Consider the following 24,855-nt stretch of genomic DNA (forward strand, 5'->3'; position numbering starts at 1 on the left):
TACTCAACACAAATGCTTTCATTTATTTCCTCCCCCTGTACTGCCACCGGCTCACACTCCTCCTCGCAGGAGGTTTCCCTCCTGTCTTACTCTGCACAGATGCTGCATTCCTTTCCACCAATCTCACACACACATCCAAGCCATCCAAATGAATTCCTCAAATGTCCTTCTCCTCTCTGGGATAAAAGTGTTCTTTTAGCTCCAAAGAGTGTCCTTCATTATCATTAAAAGGAAATGCAGTGAGCCCTAACTATCTTCTGCCCTTCTGGAGCTCTTTTATCACTCTACCTTCTCCAGCAACAGGAGTACCAAATGAACGTTCCCCATATAGCTGGGCTGCGCTTTCAGCTTTACCTCATCTTCTCATCATCTCCCTCTTCCTCCCAAGTGTGGTCTTTGCTCACCCTATTAAGACTTCCACCTCCCAAACACCATCTATGTCTTTCCATTTGGGTACTTTTCTCAGCATTGTCCCTATCTCCATTCTTCAGGTGCGATAGGTTAATTTACTTTCCAAGATTCTGTTAACCTTTCCTCTGCCTTTCCAGGGCTGATAGGCTCTATCACAGGATAGCTCTTGCTGTGTGCTTGTACAGCACTTTGCATAATGAATTCTGAACTCAAGCTTTTCAAAAGCATTACCAGGAATTTAAGCTTTTTGTCAAACCCAACAGAAAGCATCCTGCTGTACATTTGCTGAAGAATATATGGGTAAGGAAGAATACACAGAGCTGTCCTTGCAGATCCAGCACCATCCTGCAGTTTCCCTCTATATCCTGTACATTTAACCCTCAGTTGCAGTCCTGCATCTCAAAAGCCTAATGAAATCAAGATGGTCTAATTTTTAATCTGAGCATATCACAGTTTAATCAATAATTTTTTGTGTGTGCCTACTACTTGTTACTTAATCTGTGAAATCCAGTTTATAAAACCTGTTGGTGTAAAGATAAGCACTTTATTTAATATCCAATTAAATGTGGTCACCGGAGAAATCACAGCTTATGCAACTTTATCAGGAAAAGATTAATCTATTTCAGGCTTAACCCAAAATGTCATAAAAGAACTCATGAATTTAGATAGGACTCCACTTATTATCCAAAGACATTTTCCTATTGAGTAAGAGCAGCCTAAATTGCTGCCTATATTTATACTTGGTTCAATCAAATTTCTGTACTCAGTAGCTGTCATTGATTTTTAGGACAATTATCAAACAAAAATGATGAACAAACTGAAGGAACATTATAGAGTCTTTTTCAGCTCCACCGTAATCATTAGAAAGTGCACAGCCTGATCATTGATAACAGTTTAATGTCTCACAGGGTGACATTATCACATTGAAAAGATAGTCACACCTGGAAGGCAGAAGATTTTATTTATTTTAGCATTCAAATTTGTCATTTTAAAGTTAATTGTATTTTGCTTGGTCTTGTAAGCCACACAGGCTGCACTGAAGTTACTTTGTTCATATTATGTGATCATGCCCCAAACCATGATTTCCAAATAAGGAGGCAAATAGTTGAATTTATTTATTTAAATTAAGCCGACTTTCTTGCCTGTCTAGAAACTGATACTCTTCAGTTCATTAGCTGAATTTCCCACAGGGCCTGCAAAGGCGCATTTCAATTTTATACTGTTTGATTTGTCTAGTTGATTTATTTAAAAAAAATATTCTTTCTTAAAATGATTGAATAATCACTGTTTGTTTTCATCTTTCCACATTAACTAATATCTTTAATAGGTTGTGCATTTCTCAGATAGTACAGAAAACTTGTTTAAGAAAAAAGTGTACAGGTGTTATCAACAGAAGCAGCACAGCAGCTATGTTTGATTTCTGTCTGCCAGGTCAACCTAAGGCACAAGAGTTCAAGTGGTGTGACTAAAAATCAGTATTAAGCAGTGATGTGTAATGGCCTACTTAAAACGAGTTCAATGATCCAGCCCCATTCCACCTTGTGCAAAAATACTTCTCTGTAGTCAGTGCATAAAGTGTGTCATTTAAAAAAGCTGCAAGAGTATAATTCACACCTGGTTGCAACACATTTGCTGAACTGTATCTCCCCCTCTAAGCTGTAAATTCTTCCGCAGCGTTCTACAAATACGGAGCTCATTTTCAAAGTTTGGCATGGATGTCAACATAGTACAAATTTTGCCAAAAATTTGGAGGATCATTTACGTGGATGGTATCTTCCTGTCACTGAATGGCAAACCTGAGCTTCACAGAAGAGGTAGCGGATGTCCATTAGTCAGACTAGCCCATGCTCTGAATACACAAAAAAATCAGTGTAAGGAAAACAGTAGCTTTATTTTGGGAGCCAAGCTCGTAGATGAGAGGATAGGAACGGGAAATGTGATCCAGTCCATTTAAAGAGAAATAAATTAGACTTGCATTTGGGTCTATTTTAGGACAGATGAGATTCCAGCCTGGGCACTGCACCCAGGCAGTGAGGAGCTGAGAAGGTGGGAGTTGCTCCCACACCGGTACACTGCCCACCCCCATGGCCCCTGATGCCAGCAGCAGTTCTTGCAGGCAGCAGATTGCTGCCCCTGACACTGCCCCTGCCTGGCTGTGGCACTGGCCTGCATGAAGCCTCTGGTCCTCCCTGCCAAAGCTCGCTAAGCTACAAAGGCTTTACTCAATGGAGCTCTACCATGAAGCAACAGCAGCAGGATTTGCTCCTCCATGGACCTTCAAAGATTTGTGACAGGTAGTTTTTAGTTGAACTTCCTCTGTGTCAGCTCTTCAGCCGGTGCTCTTTATAGAGCAGCAATTAGCATATCTGAGAAATCCCCATTCGGCGTGTTTTATGGTCCCTTCTCTGTGTATTGAGATAGTTCTGTAAGTTATGTGCAGGGATATGCCATAATTCCTAATGTGCAACTGCCAGGAAATCACTCACGTAGATTTATTGACTGAAAAGTTGGTAAGGAAACTAATTCTGAACAGGGAGCTAGAAACTTCAGTTACAAGAGACTAAAAATGACTCAAGCACCTCACACTGGTCAAGAAGCTCCTTTGATGCTTTAAAGATATGTCCTGAAGTGAATAGATTGATGCAGCATAGCATTTCTGAGTTCAAATACCACCTTCTACCACTGACTGTTATTCTGTATTATTACTGCTGACTTTCTCCAAAATAATAGCTATATCAAAAAAAAACCCCCCACAAATATTAGACCTCCCTTTCTGGAACAAAACAAAGATCAAAGAAAAAAGACTGTCTTCCCTCAAGCAATATCTTCTTGACCAAAGGAAGTTCATAGAATGTAGAAAAGAAATATTCATCCCTGTCAAACCCTGATCTTGCTACCACTGAATGCAATGGCAAAACTCCTATTAATTTCTAGTGGAGCATGTGCAGTGAGTAGCTCAGATGGAAGTGGTAAACCACAAGTGACATAATCACTCAGGAACTGTCTCTGCCTCAAGTGACCTAGATGATAGGAAGAAATACAATGGGAAACATTACTTCTGGGTTTATCAAGAAGCCTTTACTTACTCCTCGGTGTTAACTTCCATTTCCAGCACAAAGTTATGGTCCACTCTGCTACATGGCAAACTGCAGCAGAGAAAACAGAACACCAAACTGGGGATTCAGACTCTTCAGTTCTGTTCTCTGCTTTGACACTGATTCACCCTGGCTGTGTTTGCTCTGAGACTGTGGCCAGCCGTGTCTGTATTCAGCCTTAGTCTGGAGATGGGGTAAGCATGATCCGGCTGTACCACCCTGTCCTCTACCCCAGACTCCTACATCATTTCCCAGCTGGTCGCTTAGCCAGGGCTACCAGCAAATGGGGCTGAGGGAAGCACGTCTAGTCTGTGGTGTAGCTGCTGGTAGCATCTTTGAGAGAGGTGTCTCCATCTGTCTGCACCTCAGCTAACTCTTAACTATGTAACCAGATTTAACATATTCTTTTCCAAGCTGTCATTAATGCTTATGAAGAGCTTTGAAACTCCTGAATGGAAGAGATTACAGTAGTAAAAGGCACATGGCTTTGTTTTTTTTATAAGAATGCATTATTCTATGATTCTATGATTATCAGAAGCTATAAACCCTCTGGTGAGAGGCTCAGGAGAGACCTGCTGTATTTCAGAAGATATCATCTCTGTTTAGAGGCAGAATCTATGCACATCCTGTGTGAGTGTTGAGTGTGAGGTTTCACCTCTTCCACCTCCCACAGAAGCTATGCCTACACCCAAGCCCAGCTTTGTGCACACTGCCATACTGTTTATGGGGGAGATGGATAATGTGTTTTCCTCTCAGATCAGTGACATCACATCCATGAAGAAGGCAATGGGCACTGTTTTTGTCTTTGTGGGAGAGCAAAAGCTTCTTCTGAAATGACTGCAATCGTGCAGTTCGTTTCTTTGTCAGGGGTGTCCTCTGGTCATCAGTCCATTCCTATCTAGGAGTAGGATCTGCATGAGAAGGAAGAGTGCTCCCAAGGTTTCCTCATGGGAACACGCTGGAGCAAAAACCCTGAAGCTGAGGAGCCTGCTCAGCCATCTCTAAGCTCCTGGAAGATCTTGCCTAGCAAACTTTACCATAAATTACGACTGCTGTTTATGGTATTTTTCAAACTGTCCATCTCACATTGCTTGGTCCTCTCATGAGGACACTAATTTAGGCCATGACTAACCCCTCCTTTTTGGTGGGTTTCTCAAAGCATAATTTCATTTTTTTCTCGTTAGGCTCCCACGTATTTCCTTTCTCAGACTCTTCCACTGTTATGGTGACAGGCTCATTCTTATGGCCTCTCCATCTATGTATAACTTTTCCTACATGCTAAACATTCACAGTTTGGTGCAAGAAAGACATTCATTATCTGCGTATGGTATTTTCCAAACTGTCCTTTTCACATTGCACTTGGTCATCTATCCCATGCCTTTTTTCTAGACAGCATACTTACACTCTGTATTGATACTTCCACACAATCAGAAATTAACAAGCTAATACGTTTGCTTGTATCAGATGTCCCTGAGATTACAATTAAAATTGGAGAAGGCCTCTTATAAAATAGTGTATAACTGCCCAATCACAGCTATTCTATATACTTTGTATTAGTATAAGTTTTAACTGCATTTGTAATCAACAATCTCTCATCTGTCTTCCCCTTTTTCTACTTCAGGTCTAGAAGTTGTAGCAGTCACATAAAGCTATACCTGCCTCTTCATCTGAATGCAGTTGTACAAGTAGATTTAAATAAATGCAAAATTTTATTAAGAATAGATTAATATTCTGGTATGTGAATATTAATAATCTCTAACATGTGCAAGAAAAAAAAAACAACCCGTCATCTTCAACATCTCATTTCAAGGTAGTTACAAAGCAGAGTGAGCGTTTCAAATTCCATCTTACCTTAAACATGTGTTAGTGATAAGAGTTAACAAGAAATACTCTTGGTTTTCCTCTCTTTTTAGCTACACAAGCTTTCCTTACAGCCAGTAAGCCTCTGCAGTAAATGCATAGGAATATAAACAGCAGGTTTTGGTTCTGAAACAAAATGCTGGATCTCAATATTCCTGACCCTACGGCTCACTAGCCTGAATGCTTTTTGTGTATTTATCTTCTGAATAAAAGGTAGTGTAAAGTCATCTCACACTGAGCCTTCATTGCTCAGAGAAACATGCTGGAGGGGAAGGAAGGGAGTGGGGCATGTATGAGGGAATTTGGGAAAGTAAATGCTTATCCTAAATCATGTAAGAAGCAACCTCAGCCTTGCTGGCATGCTGGTTATAACCCATAAAGTAAAAAAGGCACCGTATTTCAGAACATGGGATTGTTACATACAAAATACAATTAAGAGATTTGGAACTACATGAATATATAATGTACACATTTCTTTACAAATGCATTTTTCCCCAGACAGACCGGTGCCTGCTTTAATTTGGAAGCTATCCATTTTCATACAAAGTTAACCAAGAGTGACAGGAAATCAGACGCCTCCGTTATTTATCTTTTCTGAACTTAAAAAAAAAAAAAAAAAAAAAAAGCAAAAAAAAAAAAAAAAGCCTTCTGTTAATTACTTTTCTAGGAAGCTATTTTGTGATACCACAGGGATAGATCTTCCATATTCAAAAGTGCTATGGAAATGACAGCTTTATGACACGCAGGGTGAATAAAGCATGTTATATGTAGATATTTAAGGGTATATTTGTCTTCATTTACTGTAAGTGAATATGAGACCAACAATAAAGAATATAACTGCTTCTGGCCTGGCTGGATGCATTTACAACAATTACTGGAGGTCTGACCTCTTTAACCTTTTACATCAAGTGACACATGTACCTTATTTATTTAGCTGGAATTAACAGTGGTCTGTGAAGCTTGTTGTATTTTCCTTGGTTTCCCTGCTCATCAGTCATAACTGACCCCCATGAGTATGTTCTGTGGTGACAGTTTCATGTCACTCTGATTCATGAGAAACTGGGGAAACTACAGAATAAAGCAGTAAAATATTTTTCATGGATATTAAAAAAAAAAATAAAATACCCCAAACCATTTTTACATCCTACATGATCCCTTGTAGATTGCTGTGAAGACAAAGAGTAGACAGAAATGCTCTACTCTGCTATAATTATTGGAAAGGAGTGTGTGAGTTGGCATTAATAAGTGCTCTGCAGGAACAACAAGGGCTTGGACTCCACACCTGACTGCACACTGATACAATGCTCTAGTGTTATGCAATGTAAGGTCTGAGAGGCAGAATATGTCGAAGTATTTCATTGGTAATCTGAATTCCACAGCAAGCACACCCTTGTTCTCTGTCTGGACCCTAACCCTTTCTAAGCACCCCTTTGTTTAAGGAGACATTAAGCAGATGGAGAGATGCTCAGCTGAAACCTCATGCTGAGGACACTTCTTGTGCTTGCAGGAGTGCTGTGCCGCAGCTCAGCTTCTGAAGCCACATGCAGAAAAGAACGGCTTTCTCCAGCTGCAGAATACCCTTACAGGCCTGGGAGCAATCCATGTTAATGGGGCCAAAGGTGGAAAAGTGATAGTGATGCCATGTATCTTCTGAGGTGCGTTTCACAAAGGGGGTCTATTAGACTACTTTGTTTCGGGTAGGGAGGATTTTTATTACATGCATTTACCATCATCATAAGAACTACAATGGATTAAAAAAAATCAGACAAAATGTGCAATTAAAACCTGCTTTTTGTAGTTCTAGAAATCTTATTTCCTTCATCAATAACTTTAGTGCTTACCAAAAGGAATTGAAGAAGCAGTTATACAGGGTTGTGGACATTTTTACGCATGCACTTCTGTATCAGCTCCAGAGCTGACTGATTCATAAGGCAAACCATCCACTCCGGGGCAGGGGGGGAAGGCAAGAGGAATACACCTTTCTCAAAGTGAACCATATTCTTACAGCCATTGAGCTCTTCTTACCCCAGAAGTGGTTATGTTTCAAACTTTAGAAAAGATGGAGAAACCAGTCTTATAAAGGGAGGACCTGACTTAAGAGAGACTATGAAAAAGTGTTTGAAACATTTTTTCAATAGTTAGAAAAGAACAAAGGGGAAAATTTGCAAAAAAGGCAGGTGCATACATCAAAGAATTCCCTTGACAGTCAGAAGTCTAAGTCCAGTTTCAAGAGATTTTTCTCTGATGATAGTCATCCTACCAGGGCAAAACAATAAGGAACAAGAGATTCACCATAGCAACAAACACATAGCATATAGCATATGATAATCTGCCCATATAGAAAGCTTCAGGCTCTATGTAAATAAATTCTTTGTTTTCTAAAACTTATAGATACATTTAGCTAGTGCTTTACCAGAAAAAGAGTTTGATATTTAATTCAAAAGGGAAAAGAAACTTATTTCACTGAGGGAAAAAACAGTAAAACTAGAGAGCTCTAAAAGTCAAGTAAAGGTGTCTAAGCAGTATTTTCCTTCTACAAGAGCTGCCATGCAAGAATAAGCAGAGAGATTAGGCCCACTGTGTTCAATGAAACTGCTTGAACATACAGTCACAGTGTGTCTTGGCGACTGCAGAATGTGAGAAACGCAGAGGCTTGTGTCACAATTTGAAAACTATACCAAAAATCCGTCTTTATTCACTGTGGTCTCTGCTATATTTGTTAAAAGCAGTTCAAGCACCACTCTATTTAATACACTCTTTGCAGTCCTAGTCTGTTGAACTCTCCTACATAAAACCAGGCAGCAATGCACAGCCCTCCCACAGACACGGTTGAAGGTTCTGAATAACCTATGACTAGCAGGGATCTTTGCACCACATTGCTCTTGTTCTCCAGTTCTTCTGGTTTAACATGGGAAAACATCCTTTATTTGTGGGGAAGGTCAGTGGTACCATTACAGGGATCAATTGAGCTGTGTCTTCTTGTTAATGCAGCTTGCTAACTCATTCCCATGAACATCTGGGAAAGGAAACATCCACAACAGGCTCACATTTACAGCACTTACAGTACTCACAGTACTCAAGTGCTATGATTGCTAACTGGCTTCTCAAGCACTGCAATTCTTCAATAAAGTTGATAAATGATAAAGGAGTATCAATGCACTTAATTCTGTGTTTATATCTCCAGCCTCTTTGGGCACGTCCTAGAACAGTGCCGGAAGATATCTGGACCTTTTTGTTAATGTATTCAAACTCTCCCTTCCTTTTTACCTAAAAGCATCTTCAACTGCTCTCCTATTCTCATTTCTGCCTTTTAGGGATAGAACTGAACACCCTGGAAAGGAGAGAAGAAAAATCTGGATGCAAGTCTTAGTCCTGCAACAGTTCAACAGCTCTGTTGTAGCAATGGAAAGGTGGCATCATGCCTTTGGGGAACGGCACTTGGCTCATTTTCCTTCCTCATGAGACACTGTGTCCCCTCTTTTCCTGTAGATTCAGCATTCACTGAGCATGACCATCTTCCCAGTTTAGTCTACACTGAAGCTTTGGTTGTCAAATGCGATGTACTTGTTTTTTTACATGTGCAAAAAACCCTAGATGCACTTGGTTTTTTACATACGAATTTCCACATTCAATTTAAAACTGGAATGGAACTACTTATACATGCTTACACACCAAAGCTCTCCCTAAAAGTGTCTGGTTTTAAACAAATTACTGACACTAAGTCCATATTTGGGAGGGGTTTTATTTTTTTCAGAGGAAGCAAACAAAAAGAGTGAAGAGTTGTGGGTTTTTTTTGCTTCCCATTAATATATGGGATAGAAATGATAGGTGAAAAAAGTTAGCAGATTTAAAGAATGCTTACTAGTGCTTGTGCCAGATGCTGATAGCTATAAATAGCCACTCGAACAAGAATGACTGCAGGGAATATCTTATCCAGGCAAATAGGAATTTGTAGAGTAAGATCAGGGCAAAAATGGAAAAAAAAAAATCAACGTTTTACATTACTTCTGCTGCAGAGGAAGTTGTGTAAGTACTCCATGAAGTGGAATAAGAACATGTCCCCAGGATGACCTTATGTAAATGTCACCTAAATGTGTTACCAAATTTAACAGAACCAAATCTATCCTTTTTACCATTAGATTGCTAGTCGCTCATGAATACAACCTCAATTTCCTTGCTCCATAACCTTTAGAGAAGTAAGCAAAGGACAATACATAAGGCTACTTCAATGTGATAATAAAGCAGCATGCAGCCTACGAGATGAAATTCTAAAACAGAACTCAGATAAAAAAAACATGATTTGCTATCTTATATTTTTCTTATTGTCTCACTCTACAACATTTTTTAAAAGAAAGACATTTTTTCTTTATGCCCTGGTATCAAACTTCTTTTCCCTTATATCCACTAAAGTGGGGTTTTAAAATCTACAGCAACATACTTCCTAAGTAGTCCAAAATGTGAAACAGCAGTACTTGAGACAACAAGCTATCGTTTCTATGGAGCAGTATGACAAGTTTGGAAGGACCAGGAGGTTGGATATGGATTCTAATTAACACTGATGAATCTGGCTCCTCAGGATTAAATTCCCAAACGAGTAACAGCTACTTTTCCACACACAGGTCTGTGCAAGTTATTCTCATTCAAACAATTAAAAAAAAAAAAAAAGTAAGCTTCAGTCTGTGTCAAGATATTGAATGCTTTCAAAAACTGATTAAGAACATTAAATGAGGTATTGAACTACATTAAAAATCAACCTTCTTCACGTATTGAAATGTATTGGTCTATAATTTGTATTCAAGTGATTTTATTTCTAGTGAATAATAACTGCACAGCAGCCAACTTTGTGCCCTGTTTCTCTGAAAACCTCGAGGGAGGTACAGAAGAGGATTTTGTATCCTGCTGAAGACACACACACTTTGTGTGACACCTGCTTCTTCAGTTTTTACAGGAAGGTGAACTTTGTTTCATCATGTGTTTATTTTTCCACTGATGGTTCCTTCAAACTGATAAACACAAATGAAAGCACATCGGTATTAGCTATACTGGTAGACTCTGGAAAGTCCTATAACCTAAATGCAAGTGCACAGAAACAGAGGACTCAGCTTGAATGCATTAGTAGGTGGACTAGCAAATCAGGAGATTTATAACAATATATGCTTTTTTCCTGGTTTTCTCTGTGGAACTTGAAGTTTCCTATGGTCACGTGATGTTCAAAATAAAACTGAAACACACAGAGAATTGCTTGTCATTTCATATGCCTCAAATCTGCAGGAGTTGGGGAAATGGTCATTTCTCATTGCTGTCAGCTGGGGCTGACTGGCTGGCTGTCAGATCTTCAGGGAACGACCTGGGGATCCCAGTAGACAATCTGGTCCTGAGCCAGCAACACCTCACAGTGCTGTCTACACTAATCCGCAGAGCACACTACCTTCCCTACCTAGACCATTTCAGCCACACACCTTTTATTTCAGCAGACATAAATCTTCATTCCACCACCTGCACTCTAGATACCCTATACCCAAACTCTCCGTCCCTCTCCTGTTTCTCATATTCTCTTGGCTGCTGTTAGGCAGCTTTTCCGCCACTCTCATTCTTATTTCCATACAGCTTCTCAGACACTGTTGTCAGCCTGCTTTCCTTCATAATCATTCTGTATGGCATCTCTACTCTTCCCACAGCCACTATGTGTACAAGGTCGTTCTTGGCCATCACCTTTAGCCCCATTCTGAACAAGAGAGGCCCTATTTGCTTTCAAACGTTCCCAGGATCATGACAGCTTTTCTGCTGAGAGCAATGTAAAACTTCTGTCCCTAATAGGGAACAGTGAGCATTTGATGCAAAGGAGAAGTTTGAGAGCAGAAAATTAAAAAAACCCACATGGAAATTCTTACAAAACTGTACTAAGAGGTGTATGATACAAATAACAAGAATGGAAAAATATTTTGAAATAAAAAGAAGTATGATTGAAAATTAAAGGGAGGGTGGATTGAGCAACACTGACTGAGAAAACTTTCAGTCTTGGTCAATATTTATCCCTGTAGCACTACCAGTGGGTTACCAGTTTCATCTTCTGTCACCGGGGATGAAAAATATTAGAACAAAGGAAATGTCAGGATAAAGGGAAAAAAAAGCTGGGCACTTTATCACCAGGACTCTCAGTCCTCCAAAACAAAATCTATTGTCTTTCATTAGCTCCAGTTTCAAACCGAAACACCTATAGTACGTACTATTTTTCTTCTGGGTAATTTGTCCATCTTTTTTTTTTTCGTTGTTTGGCTCTTTTTAATTTACCAGAAAATTGTTTTAGTTCATGTCCTTCAACTTCAGTTAAATGTTTATATTATGTTATCAAATACTGTTTCACTAATACTTCCCATAAAATGTGTGAGAAGTTGGTAAACCCCTCAGTAGCTACTCTGCAGTCCACTCTGTCCTACCACAGCCTATGTTGCCATCAGTATCTAAGCAAACTGTTTTAATGAAATCTCAAAACCATTTACACTACACGTCTAGAAACTGTAGTATAAATTTAGCCATATGCGTTGGCTTGGATTACATACAACAAATGAAAGTTTTTTTCCTGAGGTAGGCAAATTTGGAATGCAAATGGTAAATCCTGAATTTCAGACAAACAAATGGTTGCCTATCAAAACTCCTTCCCAAACTAGTCCTTAGAGTACCGCATACATATAAAGGTGGAAAATCTGAAAGATCCAGACAATTGCCACAGGCATCCTTAGTTGTAACGATACTTCCCACTTGCAGATAGAAGCACAAGAAAGAGGTAATAATAGCTAAATGGATATTAGTATCTGCCATTACCTGATCTATCTGCACAATTACAGCAGTATGTGAATGCTAAATTGCTTATCAAATCTGGCTTAAGAGCCTAAAACCGCCCCTTTTCAGGAACAACACATCACCTATGTGTTGTTTGGAACTGATGGAACTTTTCCATAGAGAAAAACCACATGGGTATAACGCCTAAATTGCTAAGAGAATTAATTGCTTCCAGAGAGATTTCCTTCCCAAGCTGAACCAAATGGGGAATACAACACTCAACTCCATTTCTGAAAAACAGGCATTAAGAGGCCACAGAACTCCCCCAAAATTAGATTTTTCCTCTCCTTTAACATTGCCAGAAACAAAAATGTTAAGACTAAAAACGTATCAAGGCACATCACAGTTGTCAAATCAGAGTAAACAATCATTGTCTCTGCTCTGAGAAAGTCACACTGATTCAGCCGAATAGAGTCATTTAGTCCTGTTATTACTATAAATTAAGTCATGGGAGCTCTACTGATTTTCACGAGGAGACAATGTGACTAACTTTGCATTGGCAAACAGGCTTCTGAATGCATCCCAGAAAAAATTAAAAATCACCCTTTATTCTGCCAAAACCAACTATTTCCTCCCCATCTAAAAGGATCAAACAGGAAATCACAGACTATGTAAGTGATAAAGCAAGGTGTCCCACTGGCATAAACAGAATGTGAAGTAAATTAACATAAAGTAAGTCCAAGCAGAAATCTTTCATATCTACTGCTGATAACAGAAATGTTATCTAGAGGCATTTTCAGACATGTTCTCATACTTGTAGCATGGCTGAGTTTCTACAGATGGTGATTTTTCAGAACCAGACTTCAATCTTCAGAAATTGCTTTGAAACAGAAACAGACACTATGAACTAAAACCATAGTCACATTGCTGCATTCTCATCTATTCCACAAATTTCATATTAAGCAATTTATTTAGATTGCAAAACTATTTTGACATCATAAGGGTGGCAGAACTACTTCTGATCACAAGCATTTCATTTAATTGCTGCCAAAGAGAAAGAAGGTAAAGAAATATGAACAGATAGAAATAATACACCTGCTTAGCAGCAAAACAAAAAGGGAATTAAAAATATCCAGAGTTCATATGTAGACACTCAGGAAAAACTCAGTGAAATAATATATACTATTAGATATAGAAAATGTGCCGTTGTAGGAGGTTTTGTGGTCCTGAAGACAGTAGGCATTTCATTGCTGAGATACCTTTATAGTACCGTGAGGCTGCTATTTGCATTAAGCTATGTCAATGTTTAAAAAGGAAATTCAACATGCAAACCAATATGTTAAAAATGTATAAAGAGACAGAGACAATTTGCAGTTGTAAAGCACTGTTCATCCATCCAAATGGGTTAAGTCACAGAAAGCATAAAACCACTTACCCCTTCTTGCTTAGGAATGTTGAACTTGGCTATCTTTGACTTGGTCCTGGCTGAATCAGGCTTGTTAGAAGGCACTCCCCTATACGACTTGGTTGCCTCTGCTTGCAACTTCAGCTTTGGAGACTCATCAGGAGCCTGATCTTGGCCGTCCATTGGCCTTACATAAGCTGTTGGTTTCTGCTGAACCAGACTGGGCTTTGAAGCAAGAGAGGGTGGGAAGTTTTGGACGCAGTGGCCACCACCATGTTTTGCTGGCCTCTCTTGCACTTGAGCTCCTCCTTCTGAGCTACAATTGAGCTTTGCTGGCTGCTGCAACCTGTTGACGTTGTCTCCTAGTGTGGCCCTCAGTGAGCTTTGCTGGGAAGCATTGGAGGAGGAAGAGGAAGTGGGACTCGATGCATAGCGTTTTAGTTTATCCAGACTGGATTTTGGGTTCGTAAGTTTGAAGTCACCCTTGTGTGACTCCAGAGACCGGTGCCCATGCTTACTTGCTCTCTGCTGGCCATCTGAAGGGGCACTGTGCCCAGTCTTCTGCCAACCCATTGTGGTGCTTTTGGTTTGCTGGGCAGATAGGACTGCTGGTGTGGAAGAAGTAGTGCTGGAAATGGGAGGAGGAGGCGGCGGTCTCGAGTCTGCCATAAGATGTTCATCGGGCTTGGGGAGAGACATCTGAGGAATCCCAGATTTTGGAACCCCAACAAGGTGGCTCTGGTTTGATCGGTCAGTTAACAGGTCTTTCATTTCATCATAGTTGCCCAGTGTATTCTGGATGCGATTTGAGAGCTCATCCCCCTTGTTAGTCTGCAAAACAAAAAGTGAGTGTTCTACAACAGTCAACGTAAGAAAACCAAAATTCCCTGCATGCTTTTGCTCAAATCCTCACTGAAGTAGCACTGCCTGATTCAGCAGCGGCGTTGAGGGATGAAATCGAAAATCCTTATTGTCTCTGAAGACACTTGTCAACATCTTAAATCTACTCCGAACTGGAAAAGCTATAAAGGGCCTTAGAGTATATAAAAAAAGAAATCTGTCACTGGTATCATGCTGTAGTTAAAGTCTATTACCTGGAAACTAGAAAATTTATTATTGCAACTACACAGAATGGTTTGGATTAAATCTGACCACTATAAAACTTTTCCTACAGCCCAGTGCAAGCTCTCCTTCAGCCACGAATGAAAACACTGCATTCCCAATTTCCTTCTCTGCCTGCCTAAGTTTTCACATGGCATCTGGAAAGGCACACAACATCCAGTGTAAGCACTGAATGAATTTACCAGTCTAAACCAACCAAATACTCTGAGGCTACTTGAAGACAGCTCGTGGGACAATGGGAAAAGTACAGATGATTATGTCCCTTCTTTGAAAATACTCTGACAGGATGTCTTCAGGGCACTCTCCTTTTTTTAAAAAAAGAGGTGAACAGAACTCCCCAAATTCTTCACTTTGCTTAGCGTTTTCTATGTGCAGCAGGGGGGATACAGCCACTCTCATGCCCCTTTAAAAATAATCATTATCTTTAAAATCATCCATCCTGAATGAAAAGGCAGAAGCTCCACAAAGAAATAAAACAAGTAAATAAAACATACTGGAAAAGATTGAAAACTCTTGCTCTAAAAAGCCACTGTAAGCAAAAGGGTGTATCATTAGTATTTATGCAGCAGAGATTTTTCTGAACCCTGCCAAGATTCAGGTGTGTGATGTCTTTCACTTATGTTTTCAGAGGAAGACAGTAAAGAGAGCCAGTGGTGTTCTCCTTTCTTTCTTCCAGACATGGGGTCTGGAAAGGAAAACTCCTATTTGCCTCAGAAGACAAAGCTTTCATCTTAAGACTCGCTGTTTTAGAAGAAAACAAGAAGAAGGAAAAAGAAGGGAGTAAAGGGAGTGAAGAAGACTCCCTTAAAGTTATAGGAAGAATATGAAAGATGCAGCAGCAACATCAGTTCCTCTGGAAAATTGGTATATTTTGAGGGGATTTAAGCTTTCAAATAAAATTGAGTGACTCAAACAAAAATATAAGGCAAACTCCTCTAGTTCAGGATCTTCTTTTTTTAGAGATTCCTATAAAAGAACACCAACTGAATCCAAACGAAAATGCCCCATCAATAAGTACAGCGATTGCCACACACTACCTTTCAGAGGACTACAGGTGAAGCATTCCTACGTCAGACAACAGAAGCAGTCCTATCTTGCTTGAAACTTGTCCACCCTCAATTTCAAGGATGCTACCTTGCAAATACGTATAATACATTGCAGCTAGCTTTTCGATATGCATTTGTTACAATGCTAGAGTTAAATATATATCAAGAATGTATATTGAAGGGAAGCAGAAAGGGAAAAGCTCAGAAGTGTGGCACCCGCAACACTGCTTTGCAAACTTGGAATAAGGTGTCTTAACCACTACAGCCTGATCTTCTTTCTGCATATGCAGCACTGTTTTCACAAGGACAATAACCTGCTATGAAAAGAAACACTAAACATTAATTTACAGACAGCAGATGGTTTTAAAAAAGGGTGTTCCTTCACTTCACAGGAATCATGTTGATTTCCTGAAGAAGAAACCATTAAAAATGCCTCAAAAGTGGGAAGCATCACATACAGCTGAAAACAAAGAAGGTGGGAGATAAACTCATGTGTTTCCTGGGATCAATGAAATGGTTCCTATGCTTGGGCATCTCCTTAACCAACAGACTTATTTTCCAGAAGGCACAGAAAAATTTCATTTTATCCAGTGGATCTATTCTGTATTTCTGGCGGATCCTCAACCTCATGTAGATAACTTTTAGAGACATCTTTTTCTAGTTTCCCTCTGTGGAGGGAGATCTGCCCTTCGGCACTCAGTTTGATTCAGCAATCATGTGTATGAGGTTTCTTTCCCTGCTGGGAGCATGATGACAAGAACTACCAAATTGAATGGTACCCCTACACCTGCGAGTCTCCTACAGCACAGACAGTTTGTAGGGCAGCTCTCCACCCAGGTACTTCTAGGTCCATGAACATAAAAGTATTTATGTGCAAGTTTTCCCCCTCAGAAGTCTAACTTCCCTAACAGAAGGCACATTCTTTCTGAAGGCTGCTATTTGGATGGGAAGGAAATAAAAGTCTAATGGCAGATTACCTGTAGACTATCACCAGCCCAGAAATGTCAGCATGTTTTCTTCTATATGGTTGTGATAAGCTTACACAGAGACAACTCATATTGACAGACCTCAGATAACCACAAGCATCAAACTGATCTAATGCTGGTACCACAGCACATGCTGACAGCCAGTTGGTGTTGTTTATTCCTTCTGGATACACTGGGGACAGCTTGAGGTGGGAAGATTTTGCGTTGAGCTGATCTCATCCAGAAGAGTTCACCTACCTCCTCATGGGAACAAGACAGAATCTGAGGTAACCAGTTATACGCTTTAGATGTAACAGTTTGTCCTATTATTTGCACTGAAATACTGCTGGTCTTATTTGATCATTCACTTAGGGAAAACATGATCACAAAATGAGTAAGTAAGAAAAGCATTTTGTGCAAACATTTCTAACTTGCAGTGCTCTGACATTCTTCTGCAATGCAAGATGAATCCATGCATTTGAAGGCTGAAAGATCCAACACTTCTAAAAATAAACTGATGGTAGCATGGAAGGCCATCAGATTTTTTTCTTCCTTAAAAATACTGATGCAGTTAATGAGGCAAGGTATTCTGTCCAGGAAATATCCAGGCCTAATTCCCTACTTTTTCACCCCCTTTAAAAGACATTTTAAGTGAAAGATACTGGATTTCCTGTAATCCTTCCTAAAGGGTTGCTATGGATACTTTGAACAGGATACAGGGCAACCCAAAGAGTCAGGATTTTTCAGAAATCTGATGTTACAGGAGTAGTGATACATGTCAAGGTGAGAAAGGACATCAGATTTAAGAGATTTCCAGTATGCCTTTGATTTTCAGATATGGCCTTCAGAGTGCAAATCCTTTGGCTTTACCTCCCTTTCTCAAGTTGTGCAGAGGAACACTGAATTTAATCAGATCTTGCAGTGAATGTCTGCTGTAACTTCATTCCCTTCTGGAAAAACCCAAAACCTGAACATGATCTTTAAAGATGGTAAGAGTGTGTTTCAGTTTTGCTTTGGCAGAAAGGTTTCCTCTTTTGCAGTTAGCTTCTCTTTGTGGTAAATCAAAACGTCCATGTCACATCTCTGTACCCCCACACTGGAGGTCCATAACTGTTTTGGATAAGTTCAGGCTGCCCAATGGTCCACTGCCAGTGTAGCCATGACATTCAATACCCACTTTGCTTCTAGAGATGGTAATGATTTTTCATCCACTCCTATTAAAGCTGATGGAAGTATACTGCAGTTGCATAGAAATACCTTCAGACACCATTGCTCAGAAACTACTGGTATGTTTATGGTACATGCAGTCTGTGCCAAGCCAACCAGTACACTGTCACTCAGGTAATAAAGTTTACAAAATATTGCAACTATATCACTCCTAAAAGTGATTTGAGTTTCAGTATTACCAGTTGAGGTACCACAGACATGATGGTATTGGGGACCCAGAAAAATGACAGGCCCTGTTTTGGGAGGTCTATTTAATTGGACCTACCAAATCGAAAACTATTAAGTCCCCATTGCAGCAGAGTCCTCACAAGATAACAAGATGCAACTGACTTAAGCTTTTCACGCCTTTTTCCATTGGTTAGCCCTAAACTAGACTCAAAGTATATTTTTCAAGTCAAGTCTTGAAGAGTTTAGGACATTCGCCATGGATTCTAAATGCCTTTGTAGTGAACCTGAAATTTGGGCAGCTGGAGGTCAGTTTCGTGTCTTCCATTAAGGGACATGGTTTGAAAGTGGTTGATCTTTCTTTTTTATTAGAGACTATAAAAAAACAGCAACCTGGAAGAACAGCAAGCTAAAGGATGACCCTGGAGCACAGGCAGAAACTCAGAAGTGTGGAAGTCTGGTGTAGAAGCCAAGTGCCAAATCCCAAATAGGCACTCCTGAAAAGAGGCACTAAAGAGCCCGAAACATCAAAGACAAGTGATGTTGCATGGAGGGAAGGGTTTCAGAAGGTGGTGGTTTTGACAGTAACTTGGACATTTCTGGAAGAGCAGAGCACAGGATACATGGTGATGCTTTGATGCATGCAGGCAAAGGCACTGTGTTAGCTGGAGAGGGGAGCAGCCCCCATAGGATACCTTTTCACAAAGGCTTGATTGAAAAAGGTGAATGGCAAGATATTTCACTGCATTAACCTTGGCCAGAGCATAATGCTTACTGTATTGCTGACCTTCACACAGAACTTAAACACATTTGTATTCAAAGTGTTGCAAAAACAGGCCACCTTCACCTTCATCTCCTAGTTTTAATTCCATCTCAAATATTGTTAGGATATTTATAGTTTAATTCATTCTTGTGTGCTGCTGAACATTCTAAGAAGTTTATATATATCTGTATATACACCCACACAAAATCCGGTTCTCAATGAACCATAAATGTTCTCCGTGAATTTTGTGAGGCTAGCACTTGTGGGACAGTGCTGAAATCTGGACAACACCTTCTGCAGGCTGCATTTTTGTACTGTGGAATAAATGAATAAACAAAGAGCCACCCAGCTGGGAAGCATCTACCTTGTATGGTTCACTGAAGAGGGAGTAACTCGTGTTAAATGCTCCATCCTCCTGCTGGGCCTCCTGATTTCTCCTTTCCCATTCTTTCCTTCGCAGAACGTTTCTATCTGGCTCATAGACACTGCAGCAAAAGAGAGGAATAGCTTTTTAAGAGTTAAAAATTATTGGGCAACATATAAAACAACATGAATTTAAAAGTGAAGAACTCTGGTTTGAAGACAGATGGCAAAAATAAGTAAGAACATGAATCAGATGAATGCCAGTCCAAGCAGGCTGGGGAGACTCAGGTCTCTGGGAATGCTGGTGCTTTCTTCACACAGAGAATAGATAATTAAATTCTTACAGAAGAATAAGAAAGAAATCACAGGGCAGGATCTAGTCTGTGCAGAAATGTGACAAAGGATATGTCTAAGCAACTTTGAGAAAGACTGAAGGTACTCTTAAGGCAGATGGTAATTACAGCTATGAGTAAATAGAAATTATGAACATATTTCCACTTATGACATATCCTCTGAGTGTTGTAGGAGAATGCTCCTTTTTTCACATGGATGTGTTTCTGTAGTGATTCTTTCATTAACTAGCTCCCTAAAGAGCTGTTAAAACTACATGCTGTAGTGGTTTCCACAGTTAGGCTGCTTCTTCTGATCTCTGTTAATCAGCCAAGTCGTGAAACTACTACTGAAACAATTCCTCTTCCTGATGGATTTGACACTATCACAATGTCAGAGCATGAATAAATGAATACTGGCATGATAGTGTATGTATGGATGGTAGAGTGTAGCTGGAGAAAGAATAAAATCACTGCTTTGCAAAGTGGTATTAATTTTCAGAAATTAACTAGCTTGCCTCCAATACAGACATCCAGAATAAATAAAAAAAACCCTATTTTCCCCCCCCAGTTTAATTCATGACAACATAAACCAGAGAATCCTTTCCATGAATTTCCACAGAACAACACAGGTTTGCACATTTCAGTCTGCTATATTTTATTCTCCTCACAAAGGAAACCAATGTATCTAATCAGGTCTACGTGTTATTTCAGGACAGTATGACGAGTATGCCGATTGCCTGTTTTGCTTAGCTTAGCTAACGTCTTTCTCCTGGCACTGTAAATCTGTAAAGTAGAAATATATATTAATGTCATGTAAGTGCACCATGTGCTAATAAGAAAAAGGTTCTCTTGCTAACCAGCTTCCCAGATAGTAAAACATATGTTGCATCAGCTACTCATGTGACATTACCTAGTATGCCTCAGGCAAGGCAGTCAAAAGGCCAACAGCTATCTGATTCTAATTCAAGACTTGAGAAAGCTGAAGATACATAGGATATGTTAGATGCTATTAGTATTTAAAAACAATGCCTTAACAGTCACCAAAAGAACACAAAATATTGTTTACTTGTTTGTGCTGCTAACTCAAACTGGACTGTTGAGTATCCTTCTGATAAGTCTGAGGACGTCTAAAGGCAGATGCCAGACACCAAGCAGGGCCCTTAAACATGGGGGTTTACTGTGAAACACAGGGTTTCAGTACAGCACGTTGGAGGGAGCTCCCAACCACCAGTTTGTTTATTCCAACTACAGGCTGAGTTTTTGGGGGGTTTATCCCATCTTGTTATTCATGTGTTATGCATGTTATTTACACCAACACCTATCTTTGAAAAATGGTGTAATGAGAAGACAATGGAAGGAGTGGACTTTTGGGCAAGGAAAATGCCTTTCTCCAGGAAGAAGGGGATAGAAAAGGCCTCTCCATAGGGTCCCAGTGAGTGGAGATCATCTACTGCACACACTACAGAGGCCAGAGGAAGAGCAGTTGTCATTTACTGCTATGAGAGCAATGGTCTTCAGCTAGTACATCATGCTACCTGAGCATACTCCCATCAGTTAGGCCAGGGTAAAAGACTTCCTAACATCAATCTCTGTGTCTAAAGTAGACTTTCTGCCATGCTGAATAGCCATTCTTTGGTTAGGGTTTTGGGGAGTTGCCGTGTTTCCTTATCCAGAATCTCTTGACTCTTTGAGATGCTTTAAATTTGGACTCCGAAAACAAAGAGAAATGGGCAGCTCCCCTGAGATTAATTATAATATAATGATCTCTACCTGGTTTCTTGGAAGCAAACAAGAGCAACATTCTTCACTAGACCTCATACAAACTTGAAAATGCACTGGTGTGATACTTCTAAAGTGGAAGAACATTTTAATCCCTTCAGTTATTTGGTGGAGACATAATTGATGAAGACATATAAATCATCAGATCTCTGGACACCCTTTCCGAATGAGACGTTCACTGTTGGCAATGCAATGCACAACCTGCTAATAATTCAGAATGATTATGCAAATGGAAAAAAACGTGACGATCTCTAATATGCCATCTATAAGCAGTAAGTTAGAAAGAGCTACAAGTCGAGAGTTGCATTCCTGTGGTAATACCAGATGGCAAAATCTCTCTCATTTGTAAGGCTGCTCCTTATTTGCATGAACATTGCAACAATCACATTTCCTTGAACGTATGTCACCAAATGTATTTATTTATTTTGGTTCAAGGACAATACTGCCAACTGCTATAATTGTCTTTATTGCAAACACTGCAGTTAATGGAAAATGATTCTTTTTAATAGCTTTCTTCTTTCTTTTTTTTTTAATTTGCAAATTAAAACAATCCCAAAAGTGTACACACCTTTTTAATCACTTACAGTGTGTGTCTTTTTCATAGCTAAACCATCGAGAACAAGTTCATGAAAACCTCAGGATTTTTTTTCTCACTGGTTTACGTGGGTGGGTGTGCATGTGGGTGACGTATTCATATATCTTATACGCACATTCACACATCATTTATTGATGGTAAGTTTTTCTAGTATGGGTGTAAATGTTGAAGCAGTTTTGCAAGACTTAGAAACCAAAGAACACGCAACCATTCATCTCTCAAAAGTCAGTGTCATTTACATTTGTTTTATACAGGTCAGACTCCAAAAAGATTAATTTAAACAGTTTTTCAATGGTATATTTTTATTTTTAGGATGATGCATCTGCTTCAAATTCATGCTTAAAGAACATGAGCTGAAGCATGAGTAACAAGTCAAACACTTGCAAAAGTTATGTATGAATAAAAGTTGTATTATAAAAATTACACTATCCTGAATTTATCACACTGCTTTAAAACCACACTCTGATTTATTTCACCCCTAAGAACTGCCAAGAGACATACTGGACATACCAGTGAATAATGTCACAGGCTCAAAGCTCTTTCAGCACGCCATCACTACCACTCAGTCACAGCAGCCCTACCTTCTCTGCTTCTTTTTAGGATACTTTGAATAATTTTACTTTCAGACATTTTACAGATCAGAATACCAATGGATTGCCAAAGTTCTAAGACTAGATATGTTTATTAAATTTCAGTTTGTTGTGGTGTCTACTGGAAGATTACCTTGATGGGCACACAGTCTTTAGCCATGTGCTAGATATGTGTGGATTCCCATGAGACAAGCTTGAAGAAATGCATTAGATTCAGCTGGCATGGAGTTCATTTTCTTCACAGTAACTGGTTTGACGCTATGTTTTGGATTTGTGCTGGAAAGAGTGTTGATGACCCAGGGATGGTTTTGCTGTATGCTGAGCAGTGGCTTACGCAGGGTCAAGGCCCTTTATGATCCTCACACCACACCACACCACCAGTGAGTAGGCTGGGGATGCATAAGGAGCTGGGAGAGGACATAGCTGGGACAGCTGATCCCAGCTGACCAGAGCAATATCCCATACCATACGGCATTATGCTCAACATATAAAGTTGCATGAAGAAGGAAGAAGGTGACGTTTGGAGGTATGGTATTTGTCTTCCCAAGTAACCGTTACTCGTGACAGAGCCCTGCTGTCCTGGAGATGGCTGAAACCTCCCTGCAATGGGAAGAAGTGAATGAATTCCTTGTTTTCCTTTGCTTGCATGTGTGGCTTTTGCTGCTTTACCTGTTAATTTGTCTTTATCTCAATTCATGAGTTTTCACATTTTTACTCTTTCAATTCTCCTAGCCCACCAGGGGAAGGGAGCGAGCAAGCAGCTGTGTGAGGTTTAGTTGCTGGTTGAGGTTAAAGCACAAGAGGAGGAGAGTGCAGGCATGCTGGCTCCTGATGAGGGTGGCTGCAGCACCAGCCTCCGCACAGTACTGACAGAAATGCATATAGCTTTCTTCATGTTACTCCTAACATCAGAAGGAACCATTTCCTTCAGTCCTTAATTAGAAATAGACAGAGACGGCTCAGGGGACAGCATAGGAGCAGAGCAATAACCTTACCTGAAAAACCTGGGACTGGATTTAATCTCCTACAAAGTCCAAAGAGTTCTGGTGTCTTGGGCTAGGCTGAAAGCAATCATATTAAAACCTAAAGTTTAAAGTGTTGAAAAGTCTCATTTTTTTACTTGTTTGTGGGTTGTTGTTTTTTTAAGCACACCTTTTCTAACTCAATTTACTCCCCGCACACATCACTACTTGGAACAACTCAAATAAAAAGGTCTAATCTTCATGATGAACTGCATGGAGACAGTGCACCAACCTATTCTCCTGTCCTTCAGTTTTAGAGAACACCCAAGTGTGGCATTCAGAGGAAGGTGTCCTTTTCTCCAAACTAAAGCACTCCATCTTCACTGTGGAATTACACGCCTTCGCAGATGTATGGTGTGCGTTAATGATGATGCTTGACCTTTTCAGAAACCACAAAATTGCCACATCACTAAGGGGAAACTCAGGAAAGATACCGCTATTTTGCTACAAGATCACCGTTCCTGTAACATCTTTGAGGCTGTATGAGGCACAGTAGGTAAATTGAGGGTAAGATTGCTGGTGCTCCCCTTGCATTGCATCAATATATTTTCTTGCAAAGGAAGAGGACAACGACTCTGGCTGCCCTGCCAGCATGACAGAGGAAAGCGTTACCGCGTGTATACACACACCTGGTGACAATTACTGAACTCATTATAGTCTGCAGTAACCTGCAATCTTGCCTCTGCCTTTCCAGACCTTCCAATATAATTTTCCAGTCCAAAGACTTAGTTCATTATTTTCTGAATTGTGAAGGCTTTGCAACACCACCCCCCCCCACACACACACACCCCCCTTCCTTCTACCGACACGTCAGTATTGTGATACAGACTTAGCAGGAGTACCTTGCTTATTTGCAGATAATGTTTTTGACCCAGGAGGCTGATCTCCTTCACCCAAGCAGCTATGTTCCCACAAAACATTCAGAACCTGAAGTCTAGAGATATTAATAACAAGAGCAGAGCTGACACTTCATGCTAACATGCCACAGTACCTTAAATTGGCAAAACCACAGTTCCCTTGGGCTCCTGGCAGAGTTTTGCTGTGGAAGACCTAGATCCCATTTGCAAGGGCTGAGCTACTTTCCCAGGTTTTGTCATCCTCCCTGTTTGTGCCCAGACTGGTCCTTCTTCTTCCATAATCAGATTAAGAGACTCCACACAAAACTGTTAGACCGCAACTCCCACTCCCAGCATCATGGAAATGATACCATGCCCAACCTGCCATGTGCAGTCCTTGAATATCTCCTGGGGCTGTACAGAGCTGATCATGTTCCAAAAAACCAACCAAACAAACAAGAAAAAAACCTTCAAAATACAACCCACACCATAGGTGACT

General features: G+C 40.1%; 1 protein-coding gene across 4 annotated transcripts in view; it reads right to left on the reverse strand.

Moving 5' to 3' along the window:
• The window catches only part of AFF3 (ALF transcription elongation factor 3), a 318,864-nt gene that overhangs the window by 249,975 nt on the left and 44,034 nt on the right, over positions 1-24,855 (reverse strand). For all 4 annotated transcript variants that reach the window (XM_061377693.1, XM_061377692.1, XM_061377691.1 and 1 more), the window contains exons 2-3: positions 19,204-19,324; positions 13,582-14,382 (exon numbers count right to left, since the gene is read on the reverse strand). In XM_061377693.1, the coding sequence (XP_061233677.1) occupies positions 13,582-14,382; positions 19,204-19,324 (922 nt within the window). The remainder of the gene's footprint in view (positions 1-13,581; positions 14,383-19,203; positions 19,325-24,855) is intronic.

This window comes from Neopsephotus bourkii, unplaced genomic scaffold (assembly GCF_033783945.1).
Source record: "Neopsephotus bourkii isolate Nb327-2 ecotype Australia unplaced genomic scaffold, CSIRO-AGI_Nbou_v1 NB_1760, whole genome shotgun sequence".
NCBI classification, from domain to species: domain Eukaryota; kingdom Metazoa; phylum Chordata; class Aves; order Psittaciformes; family Psittacidae; genus Neopsephotus; species Neopsephotus bourkii.